The 20172-nt window shown below is 38.0% G+C and overlaps 1 protein-coding gene across 5 annotated transcripts in view; it reads left to right on the top strand.

Moving 5' to 3' along the window:
- NFIB (nuclear factor I B) overlaps positions 1–15837 on the top strand; it is a 169740-nt gene extending 153903 nt beyond the window's left edge. For all 5 annotated transcript variants that reach the window (XM_084225513.1, XM_084225512.1, XM_084225515.1 and 2 more), the window contains one exon: positions 9246–15837. In XM_084225513.1, coding sequence (XP_084081639.1) covers positions 9246–9263 — 18 coding nt within the window. In that variant the 3' untranslated portion in view covers positions 9264–15837. The remainder of the gene's footprint in view (positions 1–9245) is intronic.
- The last annotated feature ends 4335 nt before the right edge of the window (positions 15838–20172 follow it).

Below are 20172 nucleotides of genomic sequence, written 5' to 3'. Positions count from 1 at the left end.
TGGTAGATGCACTGTCCTAGTGTTGGTGAATTCCATTTTTCAGTACCATCATACAACACCCTGGGCATAAATTGTGAAACGAAAGGAAAAGGGGGAGAAAACATTTCCATGTGATGTTCAAGAAAACTTTGGTGGTGAATGAAAGCCTGCTCCACGATCCATTTGCTGTTGTAGACCGCGCTGCTTTGCAGATCGCTCCCGGAATGCTGCCTGGCACTGCGGCCCTACCAACAAACACAGGCACTGCCAGAAGAGCCTGGGCACAAAATCTGCCATGGGCATTTCATTAGAGGCCTAGGCTATGCCACTTGCTCTTGGATTATGCACAGCCTAGAAGGACAAGGAAACAAACTGTTCTGCCTAAGTAGATGGCTTTTAGTTGTGGTGTTTTCAAATATGGCATTCTTCAAATCCCACAGAAATGAGGACCTAAGAAGAAAAATTATGCCTGCATGGACTAAGGAGCAGTGAGCCTTTCTAACCTAAAACTAGTGTTAGAAAACAAGAATATATTGCTAAAGTAATAGTCACATGTGGGCAAAGAAATATATCCCAATCCAAACAAGTTGTTGCCACTCCAAATAGTTTGATAAATGCTTGATTATGTGATTGCTTTAGATCTGCAGAGCTCAGTTTGATTGTACTCAGTCTCACCTTTTACATCAGGCTTTTGTGGTTAAGTATACTGATTTTTCAGAAGGGTTATTGACCTTAGGCAGGTGAAAAGGTTGGCAGTCCCTCAGTGTTAGCTGCTCTGTCTCCACAGATACCAGGTAGCAGAAATGGTCAGGTTGAAAGCTTTGTCATCAAGCATTGCTGGTGGACCACACCTTGGAAGTTTTGAGAAAGTGAATGACAAAAACTTTCTGTTATTTCTTTGTGTCTTTGTCTTATTAAGAGTCGCCTGTCCCACCTCATGGTAGGTACAATGCATAGATTTCAAAATGGTTTTGTTTTGCTTTATTTCCTTAGAAAATGATGCATATGTTGGCATTTAAAAATTCAGGTATAAGACAGTAGTGTTCTGTATGCCAAGGCTGAACTTTGCAGAAAATAAGAGAATATGAATAATATTAAACAAAAAAGAACCAACAAGCCACAAAAACTTAGATCACTGATACACCATTTTCTACAAAACCAGAAGACTTGCAGTGAAAAGTGATAACAAAAAATAGATTAATACTCTGCATAGTTGACTTAAATATTCTAGTATCTTTAAAAGAAATACTTATATAAAACATTCAGTGACCATCCCAGTTATTTGGTGAAGTATTGAGAAGTAGTAATTTTTACTTTGCTCCTCATACCAAACCATCTACAGCTTTTGTTTGGATCGGCTTGAATTTTTCATTGCTTACTTAGAACATTTAGGGTACATACTCTGTTGTTGTATGACTTTTTATATTTATTTATAAATGTATTTTTTGTGTCTGCTGAACTTTGAAAATGATTTAAGCACATCAATAGAAACAAGCTCTCCAGTACTTTTATGATCATTTAGGTAATATTTTTGGTGTGCATGTGAAGAAGATACTCAAAACCATTAAAAAACCCAAATCCTTTTTTTTTTTTGATAACGGCAGTTCTGTTTTCCTAGAGACAGAAGGCGAGGGAAAGCTGTGAAAATCTGTAAGACTCATTTAGAAAAATACAGTCTCAGTCACTACGTGAGGGCAAGAGTGTATGAAAAAAGTACACTCAAGAAACAAGTGAGAGTGACAAAAAGTGGGGGTGTGTGTGTGAGGCTGATAGCATGAGTTTGATCCTAAATCTAAGCCACTCATTACACCATTGATGGTATTTCCAGTATAAATACTCATAAAAGCTGGCATGTCTCTCCTGGATCATGAGGAGTATTTGCAAGTCTTCCACAGACTGTTAGCAACTTTTCATTGCCAAAGTGAACGCTTCAATTCAGCTATCGACAAATGTATTTTTATTTATATTAATTCTTTTAACAATCATGCTGCATTAACTGTTCAACATTACCTTTACCCTACCCAGGCAAATGGGCTGGGCCAGAATTTCATGCTTTCATTCTGTTATCTTGAGCATCAGCATGGTACAACAGCTGGCTCATTCCTGGGGATGCTGGGGGGAGCACTGTTCTCAGAGTGCTGAATTTCTTTCTCAGCTGTACTGTGGGGTATTCAGCATTCCAAGCACCATTCCTCCCCCTCCCACTCCCCACCCTCCCCGCACCACTGTGTGTTTATGCTAACAGTGTGATAAGGCAATCAAAGGGGATAATCTGATTTATCAAAGAGAGAAGTCAGAGGGGAATTGAGAATGGGTGCATATTGCTTTTGCAGCACAATATCTTGTACATGTTTGGTATTGAGAAAACATATAGCTAAAATTACACAGCCAGCAGCGTGGAAGTCTGTGGAAGTATATTTTGGCAAACACAGACACCTGTTAGAGCAATAGTTCATATACTGTGACCTGTGTCCCTCCCTCATTCCTCTCCCCAGCAGTGGTTTGGAATAAAAGTACCATTTCATTACAATTTAAGAACAAAAAGGCTGAAGTTTCCTGAGTGCAAAAATATTCACAGAGAGAAAATCAAATGTTTTCTTATCTTTATCAATTTAAATTAATAATTCTAATAGGATTGCACAACTCTGTAATGCAGAATGATGTGCAAAACATTGTTTCCTTCCCATCCAGGCAAATATCTTCCTAAGAAACACTTCCTAAGAACACTTCCTAAGAAATTAGTTGTATTTAAGCCAGACTTGCATGCTGCCATCCCACAGGAAATGGGTCAGCAATCCATTAAGATGCCATTAGATAATCTAATTTGGAACTTAATCTCTAAATTAACCATGCTCCATACTTGAAGCATACTTGAGAGAAAGAAAAAAAGTTTACGTTTGAATCGATAGGGGAGCCGAAGCGTGAAGAAGGCTGTTTGTTTTTTCTGTAGCTGTGGTCACGTCTCAAGCCGTCTGGTAACCAGGAGAAACCAGACATGATGTAATTCCAGATTGAACTTGAACTTCAGGGACTTAGAATGGGGGAACAATGGACCATAGGAATCAATAATGTCCATTTTCCACATGATTATGTTTGGAGCTTTAAGTTAAACTTTACAGGGGAAGCAACAAGAACTGCAGTGTGACCAAAATGAATGAGTTGATCTAGAAGCAAGATGTTAAAATAAAGAAAACAACTCCAGTAATAATTTCTGACCAGCAGTGCAGATTCCAGCAGAATTAGAAAAGTTCTTGCTCTGCAGTGAACTGGTTGCCTGTTCTGAGATCTCTTTGTTCACTTAGGTGGGACAAACTTAATCTTATGTTTCCTGTCAGATGATTTTTGGCAGCTGCTAGGGAAGGAGGAGCATATTATAGACAATTCCCAAGTGTAAACTGTATCTTTAACCCTTGGTTACTCCAGCTTTCTACTGCCTTATCATCTTACTTCCAATTGTTTCTTTTGAATCAGTAGAACTGATTTGTTTGGGGTTTATTTTGTTTGTTTGTTTGGAACAGTTAGGATCGTCTGCATTTTTATTTAGTCATGCTAGTTTTATAAATATGTAGTTATATTTTTTAAAGTGCTAAGGTAAAAATTCTAATGGTTTGAAATGAAAACAGTAATTTTTGGGAAAAGAAAGAGGTAGTGCAGGTGTGTAAAGTTGAGAGTTATTTTTTCATGGGCACCCCAGTGGACTCTGGTAACCGAGCACAAGTTCTCCATGGTTTGGCTTGACTCAGTCAAAACCTCCTCTGTGCGCATGCATGTTTGAAATCTTCTGTTAGCCCTGTTCCTGCACCAAATTCTTGTACATGAATAGCCCAAAGCACAGCATGGACATCCATGATTTCTCTGGGCACTCCCTCTGTTGTGGGTATTCTTGTTAGTGATGGGTTCTGTAGCCTCTTCCTGATCTTTGTGTATCTTTTTGTGTTTCACTGCCACAAAAAAGAATACTGGAATAAATAGTATTCTTATGGGAGATTTTCCTTTTCCCTCCCATGGGCATAAATCAGTAGGTCTTTAACTCCTCTGTCTGCTAGATGGGTGATATGTGCCTGCTAAACTGCAAAAGTCATCCAAAACTAACCTGAGAAACACTTCATACATCTCTTGAAACAAGTACTCAACTTGGAAGTGAAATTTGGCTGTCTACCTATGGATGCCAGTTCAGAATGGTAACAGAAGTACTCCATTAAGAAGATGTTGGAAGGGTGGTTATTTTGGCAGAAATGCAGAAGTGGAAATGTAGCCAGGACACTGAGGGTAGCAAAATTGCATTTCCAAAGTTATTATGATCCAAGTAATTTTAAATGATAAAACTCCCTGTATTTGTATGGGCAAGAAGTTACCAGAGAGATAGAAGTTCCTTGCTTAGTGGTTTACTACTGTCACTTCACTCAACACTGATTGAAAGGTATTTCTACCTTTTCTGTCCAAAGACTGACTTTGCAGGCTCTCCTCTACCTTGTATAAGCTGGTGAGTTCACGTACATGATAGTAAAGCTGCAAGAAGGAAATACTGCCTTAGATGTACTTTCTGAATGGTAAAAATACTCTTACAAACTTCTGAAACTGTACAAGAAAGAAGGTAGTAAATGGTGGAAAATAGGAATATGGAAGACCTCCACATTTATTCATGTCAGATTAGATTTATTTTTTATTGCATTTAGTTAATTGTTTAACATTATTGTGCTCTTTATGTTATTATAACCCCCAAAGTGGACTGTATATACATATAATATAAGCACTACTTGTGGTCCTTTCCAGTAAGATTTTAATCAGAGGTTCTTGAAACAGCAATTATTATCTTTAAGAGGAAATCATGGCAGAAATCTTGATTGAATTAACATCTGGAAACTATAATGGAAAGTGTAATGGAGAATGTTAACCCTGTAGGATGCTTGCAGAATTTTCCTTTGCTGTTTTGTTGCATTTGAACAGATAAATACATTATACTGCCAGTAGATAGAGAGGGAACTGTTGACTGTGTGAGGTATTTGGTAGTCTAGCTATGGTAAAGAGAAAACTGCTAGCAGCAGAGAAATCACTTAAAAGTGTGATCCTTCAGGAACGTGGTCCTGCAACAAAGATGGATCCCAATCTCACAACAGACTCTCATGGTGCTTCTCACGTAATTTTCTTCAAAACTTAGCCTTGAGCAGCTTTTTAACTCTCACTTCATGTTTCAGTGGAAAGGCATTTATATTATAACTTCAGTCAGCAAATGGATAACAGATTTCCTCAGGAGTAGTAAGCTGGAGTGCGGGGTAGCCCTGCTTTATTCCACTCATAAAATACAAAGATTTCGTATCTGAAGGAGAAGCCATGTGGGCATCCTGTTAACTTCTGCAAGGACAACCACTTTGTCTCTGTTCTGGGCAATGGAAAGAATTTTGGCTTCCCTGGTTGAGGCGCTTAGTGGACAGAGTATTGCCTCTGGTTGGGTGAAACCAAGTGCTGAATTTTAGCTGGGACTCACACCAACTGCTGGATGGTATGGTGAAGGGAAAGGTGTTCCCCCATTTCCTGCTCATGTGGGCACCCAGACGGAGTTTGCTTTGCAGCCAGAAGTATCTCTCATTCCTGCTAGGATGTTCTGCAAAAAAAACCCCAAAAACAACAACAAAAAAAACCCCCAAAAACCAGTGGATGGTTTCCATTGCAGAAGCTAAGCTCTGCAATACTCAGAGAGGTCCTTTCTGAGTCAGCTAGAGAAGGTTAACAGGAGGAACCTTGCTCTTCTGGGCAGTTGGCCTTGCTTGGCTTTATACTGGGGGAGGTGCTGGGGAGCTACAAAGCAGAGTGTGGCTCATAGGATAGCTGGAAGTCCAACTAAATTTGCCATAAATATAAAGGGAGGTCCTGGGAATATTGGATAGACAGCCACATGCATGTAGCATAGCAGAGTCTGTATTGTGTGTTTGGTTATTCACAGTTGTGTCAGAGATGTTCTTGGAGCTCCGTGCTGTGACTAGGGCTGTTTTCCTCAATAGCTTTCATTCAGTTTTCTTCCTTTGTCTGCAGTGAGCCCCTGAAGGTGGTACCTGGACTGGGGTGGCCCAAGATAGAGTTACAACCACCTGTAGTATAATAATGTTATTTTCTAAGTTAAACCAGAACTCAACAAGCCTCGAAAATAATGGCTTAGGAAATGCCAGCAAGCAGTGGGAATGGGCTGTTCTTCCCAGCTGCCAGTGCAGCCAGACTCTGCCCAGTGTGTGTGTTTAGACCAAGACTTCAGCCCCCTGCAGAGGTGGGGAAGGGGTGGCTGTTCCAGCCCTGCAGACAGACAGTGTGTGGCTGTCTTGGTCCCCCAAGTGCTCTGCTGCCTGCACCACCATCTCTGGCAGAAGGCTTGGCGTGAGCTTTGAGACAAGGGGCTTTGAAACTCCTGTGGGATATACACAGTGTTAACATGGGTGATGTGGTATTCCCTCAGGATTCATAAGTAGTACTGACAAACTTGCAGTCTGCATTTTTGTCACGGTCACAATACAAGGTGGGAGGCTTGAAAGGTGTAAATAAACACCTATATTACTGTTAGGTCATATGGCAACAATGGTGGTACTAGGAACTTGCTACAGCTTATTTTTATTGAGCAGTTTCCATAAAAATCAAGATCTCTGTCTGGTATTTGAGGTATCTGATAAAAATTTTGCTGCAAATAGTAATTTGCTTTTAGTCAGCACTGACTTGTTTCCTTCACCCACTGTAGTCACTAGAAGGCTGGCAACTTTAAAACAAAGCAAAAAGTCAAAACTGTATTTACCCAATCATTGAAATGCACTATAAATCTTCAGAAAGATAACCTGGACCCTGTGTGTTTAGCCTTTGCCACAGAAATTTTTTAAATAGAGTGTTGACCTCAAACAAAATTTATATTCTTTGAGTTAATGCTGTATATTTTGAAGTCACTAAACACTGTAAATCCTGTGTAACAGGACAACAAAGAGCTGTGCATTGTAAAACATATTCAGACAGATCCCAAGCAAAGAATTCTGTTTGGGTCATTGGTTTTTTTTTTACTAGTTCTTATTTTTATAAATCCACATGCTTGGAAGCAATTTGCTTTGTGTCCATTATTTCAGAATTGACATCTTAGCATCACTAAAATCCAAAGAGGAAGGAACAAAAAATGTATTTTTAAAAAAATTGTGAAGGAAGATGAAGAATAAGTGGAAACAATTAAGCCACCTAAATGAAATTCTGGTATTATTTTTTTTTCTTTTTGGAACATATTCTTTTCATTATATCATCTTGGAAAAATCTTTCATGCATAACAAGATTTAAGTTTTTGTGAGTGTTTCAAGATTTGTGGTCTAACTGTGATTTTCAAATTTCAAAAGGGTTTTTATTTTCCTCCAATAGCAGATTTTTTTTTGTAATAGTCAATAGAATTAAAACAACACCAAAAAATGAAACATATTACCTGACCTTAAATTTTTGAAAACAGCAATTTAAAAAAAATTATCTGAAAAGTTGTCTGCAGATTTTTAGGCATTCTGCAACAATATACCCAATTGAAGAAAAAAACCCTAATAGCCTTATTGAAAAATATTTTTATTTCAGACATTGAAAACATTAAGATACTAATATTTATTGTATTTTCTTCATGAAATAAGATTAGTCCTTCTCCTTTGGAAATATGGCTCTTATTTTGACAAGCAGGTCAGGAACTATTTCCACTTTTTTTTGTGTGTGTAAAACATGGCACCTGAAATTAATTGCTAGGAGTTAAAATAGTAAATTAGCAAGTTTAGAGAGGTAAGTATTTTCAAACAGAAGTAAATTACAGAAGCTGTTTGTATTATTTTAACCTGAAACACCTGAGAAATTTGTCCTGTGGAATTCACAAAATAAGTTGACCATTTTTCAGCAACTGAAATGATCACAAAAGGCTGCCAAATGAAGTGTAATTATGTCATGAACACTTGAAATAGATAAAAAAGGTCAATTTTCCTCTTTACACCTGATGCCACAAAAGCACATCTGCTTGTCCAGGGAGAGAACTGTGAAGAAATGGGCCAAAAGATATAGGGGGAGGAAAACTTTTTGCCTCTACAATACACATGTTGAAGGGCTTCAAATGTGTTATCAGGAAGCTCATTAGTCTAATCCCAGAATATAATTCCAACTAAGCACTTATATTTGTGATAAACACTGGAAAAGCTCAATGACATGAAATGCAGAGGAAGGATGTGCTTGCATGCTGTACGTCCAGTGCTGGTATTAGCTCTTTGGCAGTGATGCTGACTTGGTGATGCTGCTTTTTGTCTGAGTAAATGTGACAAACCTTTCTCAGAAGTCATAGAATCATATAGTTTAGGATAATTTGTTTGGACTTCTGGGTTGCCAGAACCACATCTAAGGAAAGGGCCACTCAGGCAGCTGGGTACTGAACACGGCAAATGAGACCCATCTTTGAGTATTCGTCTGGCAAGTACTACTGATTGGTGCCTGGTGAACCTGTGAATGCCATTGGGACTTTAGCTCCTTAGTGACAGAGTTCTTTTAAAATGATGGCTTAAGTTCTTAGTCCTTGAATCGTCCTTGAAAATATTTTCTTTCTCAGAGGTTTGTTGAAAAAAATATGGTACTTGCTGTTACCCTCAACCCATGGCTACCCTTGGCTGCAAGTGATTGGATCCTGTGTTAACTTGTTTCTGAAACTGACATTCTTAGGGAAAATTTTTTTAAAAAGCAGGTTTTTTGAACATAAAAATCCTCTGTTCTTATGGGCATCCTTACATCTCAGAGGCCCATCTTGGGATGGTGACAAGATAAACTGTTGTAAGAGTGGAGGAAATCTCACAGGATGCTGAACCACTGAATCTTTATGCTGTATTCTTGAAAAAAGAACACCGGTACCCTGTGGTATATTTCACTAGCTCTTAAATGATATCCATTACACTGTATAGTGTCATTTTTATGGTTTAGTTGTGTCTGCTGTATATATTTGCATTTGACATTTTGGGGGGTTTTCATAAACAGGCCATTTAGGGTAACTTAGGAGTCATACAATGTGCTGCTGAGTTCAACACAATTATTTTTCTTTCAAAAAACTCATATTTTCACAAAGAAAACTGGGAAGTAGAATCTCAAGTTACATTCACAAATTTTCTTTCCAGCTTTATCTTAAATAGTGCTATTATTAATGAATATTAGCTGGACCTTGATTCAAAGTCATTGTATACATGTTTAATATATGTTTTTTTTCTCTCTCTCTCTTTCCCTCCTTGTCTCTTTCCCCTTTTCAACAGTCCTGGTACCTGGGCTAGCTTGGTTCCTTTCCAAGTATCAAATAGGACACCGATCCTGCCGACAAATGTCCCAAATTATGGTTTGAACCTAATTGGAGAGCCTTTCCTTCAAGCAGAAACAAGCAACTGAAGGAAAAAATTAAAAGCAAAATTAAAAAAAAAAAAAAAAAAGGAAAAAGAAAAGAAGACAGTATGAGAAAAGAACGTGAAGAAAGAAGAACAAAAATAGACCAGCAATTGCAGCTCTTACAATCACTAATTCTCTTATGGTTGAAACTGAGATGATATACAAAGGGTCGATGATATTTCACTGATGAGTAGAATGCAGCTCCTCCTAAGTAGCCTTTGTTATATGAAGTCCGCTGGGAAATAGATGTTCTGTCTCTGACGATATATTTTAACTGACTTTCTAGATGCCTTAATATTTGCATGATAAGCTAGTTCTGTTGGTTTAGTATTCTTGTTGTTTACGCATGAGATCACTATTCCTGGTTATCTCACAAAACAAAGGCTAGGCAGCGACAGCAGAGCTGCAGGAGGACAAGGGCTGTGAGCCAGCCATTTTCTCAACAGTCTGATTTCTAAATGTTTTAAAAATAAGCTCTGTAGCCTTTAGTTATCAGTATGGATATATTAAACTTTGGCCCTTAATTCAGCCTTTTTCTAGTGTGTTATGCAGTTTGAAATTTTCAATCAGTATGAACACACAGGCTCTATGGAAGAAATGCCTCTACGCAGGTAAAAGTGTTATCTTCTCATGCAACAGTAAAAAAAGAAAAGGAAAAAAGTGACGTTTTCCCCAGTAAAGATACACTTACAGAGGCAAGTGCAATTTAAAAATCATATCTAAGAGGTCATCATTATAAGTCCTTCAGCCCTTGGACTCTAAATTGAGGGGATTAAAAATAAAAATAAAAAATTACTTTGAACAAATTTATTTTTCCCCTCGGTTTTTGAGGGCATTAAAAGGCATTGAGTCAAGACAAATCACGTCCTTGAGAATAAGAAATCAATGGAAACACAGCACTTATGTTGGTTTAGCTGCTGCCTCCGCAGAGGGGTAGGATTTATTTATTTAAAGTTACTTGTTGCATCAAGAACCCATAGGGTTTACATGTTTCTGTAAAATCTACATCATAGAGACAAAGACATAGGCAAATCCATGTCACAAGGGCAAAGCTTACCGTTTACAAACTGGTAATACCAGGATGGGGATATGTTGTATTTAAATAATGCACTCTTAATGTAAGTCTAATTACAGGGTGCTGTAAACTTGCATGGTGCTTTCAGAAGTTAGCCTTGTTCAACAATTTTCACATATTGACAGAAATATAATGTGCATGGGCAGACATTTTGCCTCTATGTCTCTTTAAAAATTTAAAATACTCTTTCCAGTAATCCTAATTTGCACGAAGATATAATGTCCACATTACGTGCCTTGCCTTGAAATCTAAAAAATGGAAAAAAAGAAAAAAAGAAAAAAAACTACAAAAAAAATTGACATCACTACACTTGTTTTGCTGCATTTATTATAATTTTAAATCTTTACCATTTTTATGACAAAATATTTTGTACTCCAGATGCGAAAAATGTGTGACATCATGGATTTTTTAGACAGTTATACCTTTATCTCACATTTATAGAGCATATCATGGCTGTGTATAGTTGCCGCTTAAGAATTGTAATCGACCAGCAATATTTTCAGTATTTTGGTGTTTTTTCTATTAACCTTTCATGTTTTTCATCTTCCAATTAATATTGGGGGGAGGGGATACAAATTTATACGAATTATGCAATACCAAGTTTTGCCTATGTAGGTAGTGCTTTTAGCTGTATTGGTTATTATAGGTAAGTACACAGATTTAAAAAAAAAAAATAATGTATGCTTTTTTTGTTTGTTTTAATTGACCAAAGTGGGTACTGCTATTTTTGCAGTTTGATGAGGTCCTTTTCTGTACTGAGAGGTGGACAGGGGATTTTTTTTTATACATACATATATATATATTCTGGGGTGGGGGGGGAGGATTTTTAACACTTTACAGTGTAGCTGTGAAGCAGTGCACCCTTAGCCAGGCAAGGGCTGCAAAGCAACTGTTCTGCCTACTGTGACAAACTTTCAAATAGGTTCCCTCTTTTTAACTTCCCACCTGGGGTGCAAGCTGAAATCATTTCTGGATTTAAAAAATAAATAATGAATTCTGTTGGAGGCAGACTTGACTTGAGGAAATTGTTTTACTTCAAGGTTTTTTTCATGAGAAAGACAGACAGACAGAGAAAGAGGTTAAGACCCACAGTGAGATGAATCCTTCTCCATTCTGGCAAAGATAATGCATCCTGAAGTGCTCATGTTAGAAAATGTTTTTAGCTCAGAATGACAAAGACATTTACTTTGTCTAGGAAATGAAAGTACAGGGCCAAAATCTTTGCTGGCATAATTCCACTGACTCCAGTAGACTCTGGAGCTGCTGAAGCAGAGAATTTGTCCCCCTTATTCTGCTTGACATTTTTCCTGTACATAATTTTTTGTTATGTTCCACTCCCCTCTCACCCCGCCAAGTTTCTTAATTCAGCATTTGAATCACAATTTTCAGCCTGGCTGGGCTATGTCAGAAGTTCGCAGTCTTCTCATAGAGATCTGATGGAGACCTCTGGGGTGTAGTGAACAAGGGGTTTCTTTACTCAAGGAATTAGACCATAGTGGAAATAAAAGTGTGTTTCCAGCAAAATCCCATTTTGCAGACCAGTAATGGGCAGGTTGCTGGTGATCTCTTACACACAGCAATGTATGGCTCAACACAGGGCGAAGTTGAAATTCTCTTTAAAGTGCAGTCTTCTACTAGGCTGAAAGCAGAGGAGCGTACAATCATGTGGATGGGAAAATTCATCCCTTTGCAGTTGTCCCTGCATTTTGGAGGTTTTCCTACCCTGGAGCAGTGCCAGAGGCGCAGCTCCAGCAGCAGCCACCCCAATGAGCCCTGGTCAGGGCGTACCACCGTCAGTCCCTTCTGGCTCCAGCTGTGGTTAAGAGCAGTAGTGGTGCCACATCCCCATGTCTCCAGGAGGAGAGAGTGTGTAGGCAGAGCTTGAATGGCTGCAGAGATGGGAATTGTAGGAAAATAAACCTCTGAGATTAAGCTAAACTGGAGAAAAAAAAAAAAAGAAAGAAACAGATAAGACACAGACACAAAAAGAAATGTGGGGTGCTTTGGTTCTCTTTCAGAACACTTCAGTAAGTCAATTTATTTGCTAAGCACATGGCAAAGCCTGCTAGACCCAAGCACTGTGTGCCTCAGGCCCTGGCCTGGTAAAACAAAGTATGTGTTGTCCTTTACACATGCCATGCTACAGAGCAGTTTGGGAGCAGAGCTGTGCTGAAGGCATATCCTTGATTAGTTTCATTACCAAGATGTTCCCTGGAAGTTGGGATTACCACATTGGGACAAAACTGGAAAAAGTTCAGGCTTCAACATGAAATATACAGAATGGTAATTGTCTTTTGTAGGAAGAAAGATGCCCTTAACTGAGCTGTTTTTTTTTTTTTATCTGGCCTCCTGTATGAAAAAATCTGAGCTTAAAGATGCAATTTTTTTAGAGAAGTAAACTCCTTCTTTAAACTGGGTTATTCAGCAGCTGTGGGTTTTTGTTACCTGCCTCTCTAATAGAAAAGCCTGCTTGGAAGATAATGAATGCTTCATTTACTGTATGCTTGGTTTGCGTTTGGCTTTGTTGGTTGGTTTTTTTTTAAGCTCAGCAGTCAAAAGATTATGATAAGATTGAGAACTCAAATCCAGTCTCTGGCCTCCTCCTTCACCAGGAAGTGTATTCTGACTAAATTGAGCCACCCCGTTCTATGTGCACTGTTCTGCCTTTATTAAGTTGCTTTGCAGCCCTGGCCTCATGGCTGTGCCACTGAAGTGTGTTTCCCCTGGAGTGACATGAACGCTTGAGGCTTGACTAAGGAAAAAAAAAGGCAGTGAAGGAGACTGTACATAAAGACATGGCAAAAATATTAATTATAGCAATATAGTTGTGGGGTGATGTTCAGGTGGGCAGCTCCATTGAAAATATGTGAATGAGTTTGTGAAGCTGCAAGTAGCAAGAAGAAAGGATGATCTTCTGACTAAACCGCCTACCTTGTAGACAGTAATTTGTACACTGTATAGTTTTGTTAAGAATTTTTTTTTAATTAAAATACCCTTGTTTGTAAAGCTAACTTTTTAACAATTATAATGGAAATGCATTTCCATTTTTAAACAAGAATATTCTTTGTTTAGAAACTGGACTTGGGTTAAAACTCTCCAGTTTCTTAATTTATGTATTAAAAAAAATCTGTCCATGTTAGGAGTTATTTCGCATATTCCTGTGCTTGAAAAGCATAGGTTACTAATCCTTTAAAAATGTAAATGGAGAAAATTATATTTTATGAAGGTTATTTTGTTGTATTTAGTATTGGAAAAGTTGGTTTTCAGAGCATTTCAAAATGTTGGAAGCACCACTGTCTTTTTTATTAGTATATATGGCCTTTAGCAAAAGTTTTTGTGATTGTTACATGATGGTATTTAAGATTAGGTTCACAGAGCTATTCAGGATAGGCAGAGAGCTAAAACAGTACTTAAGTCTCACACAGCTGTGTCCTCAGGGAGCAGAATTTTGGATTTGCAACTTGTAGCTTCATAAGGACTTAATGAAAGAGATTGCACAAAGACATCTGTGACACCGGAGTGTGTTCTGTACCTAAACCTAAATTATATATACTGCGTGAGATTATGAAGGCTGCAGAAAGTTATCCCATATTCAGTGTACAGTTTTCACTTTTAATGAAAAAACTCTCAATGTTGCTGGCAGTAAGGCCCCAAGCATGACATCCTTTATGGTTTACATGATCCTATCAAGGTCTTTTGTTAACATTAACCAGCTGTATGCTCCTGGATTTTTTTATTGGGTTTCTATAGAAAACTTTAGGGAACAAAAAGAGAGTAAAATCCCATGCCAGCTGATCAAGTTAAACAGGAAAGGCTCAAACCTGAATGTTCTTCTCCATGCTGAAGGAGCTGAAAACCGCCTCCTTCCTATTTGCACTTTCTGCTAGTTCCCCAGTTTTATTAATCCCTCAAAATTGTGTGGGTGTGGTGGAGCACTGCAGTTGGAGGATAACATGGACCACTGATTTTGCCCTTTAACCCTGCACAATGACCTTTGCATCAGCCAAACTTATTGCCATGACAACTCTTTGTACTGTTTCCATGCCACAGCTCTGTTGGTCACGTTGTCAATAGTAAAGGGGACAAGTTGGAGACGGTCAATTTTTACATTTTTTTTGTTGCAATTTTTTCTTCAATGGTTGTAAGTAGTTGTTTGTTTTTTTTTTTTTTTATGATAAAAGGGTTCACTAGTTAGTACTCTTTAGAAATATCTGTGTGTTGCAATTCAGATGTATGTTGAATTTGTGAAAAGGGCTTCAGTGCCACTAGCATCATGAATAGAATAAGCCTTTGATACTTTCATTGCATGATACCGTAACAGTAAAACAAAAGGTGGCCTAAATAAATGGAGAGCAGTGTGAGCTAGTGACACTAAAGCCAGTCTTTGTATTACTGTATTTTTGACAGAATGATTTTGAAAACTGTGCTACAGGGACTGATGTGGCAAATGTATCTCTATATGCAGAAGGAAGTTTTTTAAGAAGTATGGCTTATTATGCATTTTTCATTGAGGGCATTGAAGTTGCATGGACTGATAGAAGTTGATGCAAAATGAGAAAGAAACAAAAACCAGCAAAATGTTTACCAAAAACTCAAACAAATGAGCAGTGCCTGTTCAATTTCACAGTCTCTGTTGAGTTCAGTTGTAAATATGTTTCAGATAACATTTTCTTCAAAAATAATCTCTACAACATTGTAGAATGTGAGGGGTTCCTCAATCCCAGGCATAGGCTTCTCAAGAGCTGCATTAGATTATGTCTTCATCAAGCTGTTAATTTGTGCTTATATCATATAGAACTTTTAGTAATCTGGGAAGAGGCACCCCATCTCAATGATATTTCTCTGAGAAAACTTTTGTAGGGCTGTGTGTTTCTTTAGATACATTTAGTACAACTGTAGGTGACAAGTAGTCAGTTATTGCTTGCTAGCTACATACCAGGGTTGATCCATTTTAAAACTTTTGGCATTTTTTCCCATACTGTAGGCCATAAATCCTGAAGGTTACATTTTAATTAAAAAGAAGGTGCGTGCAAAGTCTTTGTGTAATGAACCTTCACTAGTAGGATGCATTACAGTACAGCTACTTAATTTTGGAATTAGAGCCCTCTGGCATCAGACCTGATTTTAGCCTGAGTGTTAACAAAGGTTTTTATTGTGCCTGGTTGGAGGATAAAGTGTTCTTTCTGGTACTTTTTTTTTTTTTTTAGGTTACAAATGAACTCAACTGCCACAAGTTTTAAACTGGTGTAAATCAAGCTTGACTTAATGTGATTGTTACTGTTATATCCAGCCTATACTGCTAGCAGCTGCTCATACTGCAGTCAATTACTGGAAGCGGATATATTTCCTATGCAAAAACTGTTTAAACAATAAAAATGAGCTATGCTACAGACCTGGCCTTACGTTTTCTTTTCTGCCTCTAAAAGTCAAAATTGGTAATATCTTAGAAACAAACCTTAAACCTTGTAGCCTGATAGCACAGCAAAACTTTCGGAGTTCTGTGTATACCTAGTTTAGATTTAATGTATTTGTTTGCACACATTTGGGCTTAACTTACTTACACTGAAAAGGGAGGAAAACCACAGCAAAAGGAGATGCAATCAGGTAATCCAAAAGGAGATGCAATCAGGTAATCAGCCCAATTAAAATTTTACATTTAGTTTTCATTATATTCAACCAACCCTTGTAATTATAGAGGTGATCTTGATGCCAAACTGATATTTTCTTTTATATATTCTTCACAAATATTTGTAGTTTAGTTGCTTATTATGGTATAACTGTATAGATTTGTGCTAGTAGTTTCCTATCCTGTTTGACAGAAAGACAAACTACATTCCTAGGCCCCTATCCTATCTTCCTTCTTCTGGGAATCAAGGTCAAGACACTGTCCCATAAACAACTAGCAAGGAAGAGAGGCTTCTGAAGAGGCTAGAACCAAAGGGGGGAATTAATTCAACACCCATGTTTCTTGTCAATTATGCTAATTTTCTAAACTTATAAAACTGTATTTGCTCTGTGTTGTGTGCGCATCTTTGGCATATTTTCGCATGTACTTCAGCATGTTGTTCTCCTGAAGGGACCCTTCATAAAAGGTAATTGCATTTTTATCACCTAATTGTATCTGGCTCATGATTTCAGGGACCAGAAAAAGGCATCAATCTGAGCTGCATCTCCTGTGATGTAAGATTAGGCATGATAGCAGAAGGTTAGGAGACCTCTGTTTTGTTTTAATGTTATTGATTTGTGACAGACAGTCAATCTTTGATTTCTTAACCATCTTCATGATTACATTTTTGTTGGATAAAAACAATAAGATCCAATCTTCCCAAAATTCTTCCTGAAACCAGAAATCTTTGTGTTGGTTCAAGATCTTTCAACTCTACAAAAGAATTATTTTTTGTAAGTGTGAATCAGATGTACATATGAGATGTTTCATTCAGTTCATGTTCTGGGAAATAGAAAGTTTTCTTCTCAAAACATTAGGATTCCATAAACCAGTGCCAACAGTTAACAAGTAATATGAATATGGTCAAAACACTGGTGGGATAATAGTGTAAACATTTAAACTGGATTATATATAAATAATAAAATTTTGTCCCACCGTGAAGTGAAATAGCTCTCCATGTACTTAAAAGTATTCTTCAGTTTCTAGAGTATAAGCTTTAGCCAGCTGCAACCAGTAGTGTGAATTTTTTTTTTTTAATTTTCCCTACTGGTTTCTTAACACAATGACCATTTGTTTATTAAATGCATTAATTTTTCCTGTGAGAGGCCCTTTTCTGTGTGTGTGTCTTTCCAAAACAAATTGTCAGACATGAAAATTTAGGAAATTCAAATTATTTTTCCAGTTGGGGTTTCATTGAGTGGTGCCATTTTGCCATGATTTGAAGACTATATTAAGGGCCTCAGGTTTTGTGCTTAAAGCTCCAAACCAGAAAACTTTTCTGAATAATACAGAGACAACTAAGTTCAGCCCTGCCTCCCCTTTCTGATAAAAACCTGCTCCACTTCTCCAGCCACTCTTCAGCTGACTGCAAAGCACGCCCCTGATGAAGCGTGCAGCAATCCTCCATGACTTTGATCCCCCACTCCGTGCATGCCAGCTCTGTTGTGACACTGGTGCAAATACCTGGAAAAAGAATGGCAGCTGCCCAAGACTGCCAGTGCACCAACAGAGCTGCAATGCCATGCTCAAGATATACAATACCTATCAAGGCACACTACCTATGCTCAAGACATCCTATACCACCAATATGAAAGTAGAAGGAAGGAGAGAATGCAAAGAGCATGACTTGCAGCTTTGCGGTGATACAAAAAGAGGAACACCTAGTTCAGGCCTTTCTGTTTTCTCACTTACAAGATTTTTGAGAAGAAATGGACAAATAATTGGTTTTTTAACAAGTCCAGTGTTATTTCTGTGTATTTTCCCATAAGCATAAAAACTATAATTGAAAAATAACATAAATCTTGACACCAGATCCAAACACATGCACAAGCAAGGTAGAAGTGTGCAGAGCAACCACAAAGATTTTTGCTGCTTAAGTCATTACATGGAGTTCCAAAATCTTTGTTATATCTGGGTTTCTTTTTGAGTCTTGTCTTGATTTCTGTGCTGGTTACAGATCTAAATTTGCACAGTAAAACTGTTGGTCAATCAGCTTCTGATTTCTTGGGTAATGGTTAAAGCAAACATTGTCTTAGCATCTTGCTTGTGAGCCTTGGCCCACGGGCATCCATTTCTTTGGGGATGTTCCCCTGACATTCTGTTTCTTTGGATCTGTTCTCCTGAGTGCTAGGTCAGCCTTGGGAGTGTTTAACTGCCAGTATCTGAGTCACATCCAGGAGTGTCTATGAACACAAGGAGGGTATTGAATGCTCAGGACTGAACCAAATTTTGTCTGGAATTTGCTGGTGGGAAGAACATAGCTGCTATCCAGGTGATTCTCATGTGCTTTGTGACATCTCCCCTCAAGAGAGCTGCAGCATAAAGTCTTTCTGGTAAGGTAACTACAGGATTGTTTCACAGGATTCTTTCATAGATAGGTTATATAAGTCACCCCAAATGAAATGGTAGAACTAGGTCCACTAAGATTTAAGAACAAGGTCCAAACTAAAGCAAACTGTTGGCATTATCAGAATTTGAGAGACATAAGCAGGACCTAACCAAGATCTTCACTTGAAGAGGTATCCTACCTCTGCCTCTCAAATACATCTTCAGTGTTCACTAATAGATTTGATGTCCTTGACATGAGAGCAGCCATTATTACCAAGGTCATTACCCAGAAATCTTGATGGACTGAGCTGTTGAGAGCTCTAAAGACCTGAGCAAGCATTCAAGTGTGTCTTGAACTGAATTTACCTTTTATGGTGTTCACCATTATGTTGTACCCAGGTCCACTTTTCTTACTCTGTCATATCAGTATGTTCTCCAGACAAAGAGTGGAATGAACAAAGTTACAGGACATTGAAAAATATGAAACTCAGGGAAAAAACAACATATGGGAATTATAAGGACACCACCAGTTTCATATCAACATTCTCTTAAAGTGGGTGTCTGCACATGCTGTTATGTGGTATCTAAACAGAACCTGCTGCTTTAAAAAAAGAGGGATTGAGGAGTGGGACAGACCTCTCCTCTGGAAAATCTGACTGATGCCACTGGGAGTCAATAGAGATCCCTCAATTGATTCTAACTATTCTTATTTAAAAAAACCTATATTGCTGCCAAGGCACCTTAATTAAGGTGAACACGTATTTTTTTTCCAGGCCTTAATGTCTATACCTTTTCTCCCTTGAGGTGGATGCCTTAGGGTGAAAGCAGATGTTCAAAGCAGAAAATAATAGTTCCTGCAGCAAAGATGATGCCCACTACTAAAACAATTGTCTCCATTGGCTATATTTAGATGCACTCAGCTGCCAAAACCAGCATTCATTGCTGTGGGCAGGCAGACAAGAAAGTCTGATACACCAAGGACTGGGGCAGGGGTAAAAGACATATCTCTACATAACTGAGAAATCAAGCTCTGCAGCACCGTGAAGCTGGAACCATATCAATTGTAAGCAGCTGTCTATTCAATTGTCAGAAACTCTCTGATCAGATAGTGGCTGATGTTTCAAGAAACAAATGGTGCCCTCAGTTAGAGCATTGAAATGCCACACAATGCAATGAGGTCACCCAAGGGTAGGTGGGGGCTTTAGTACTTAAACACTTCTCAGGCATTTTCTGGTTGTAAAACACCTCTCTCTCAAATTATTTGAGATTAAAATATTTCCCTCAGTGTAGTTTTCTGCTGAAGTACACTGGAAAAATGTCACAGTTACTTATAGTGAACTTGTTTCACAGACCAGAAAACACTGACTTTTAATAATCATTAGAATCTGAGTGTATTTTCTGTTTCATGGAGACAAGACTACAAAGATAAAGTTGGTTTTTTTCCTTGGGCGTGTTTTGGTGTTTTTCCTTTTGTTGCCTTCTTTTTTTCTTCTTTTAGGTGGCTTGATCTCCTTCCACCCTCAATCTCTCCTTTTGAAGAAATATGATATAGGAATTCACTTGTATCCCATACCTAAAATATCTAATGTATGTTAGTTTGTTTTTACTTTGAACAGGAGAGGAGGACATACACCACAGTACTCATAAAATCCACACAGTGATAAGAAAATTAACTAAATATAACATGATGCCTCTAAGACTCAGAGCTTGCACAAGTTGGAAATATTAATAC

The sequence above is a fragment of the Fringilla coelebs genome, assembly GCF_963513975.1.
Source record: "Fringilla coelebs genome assembly, chromosome: Z".
Classification (NCBI taxonomy): Eukaryota; Metazoa; Chordata; class Aves; order Passeriformes; family Fringillidae; genus Fringilla; species Fringilla coelebs.
Note: the sequence above shows the minus strand (reverse complement) of the source record. Positions and strands in the feature narration are given on the sequence as shown.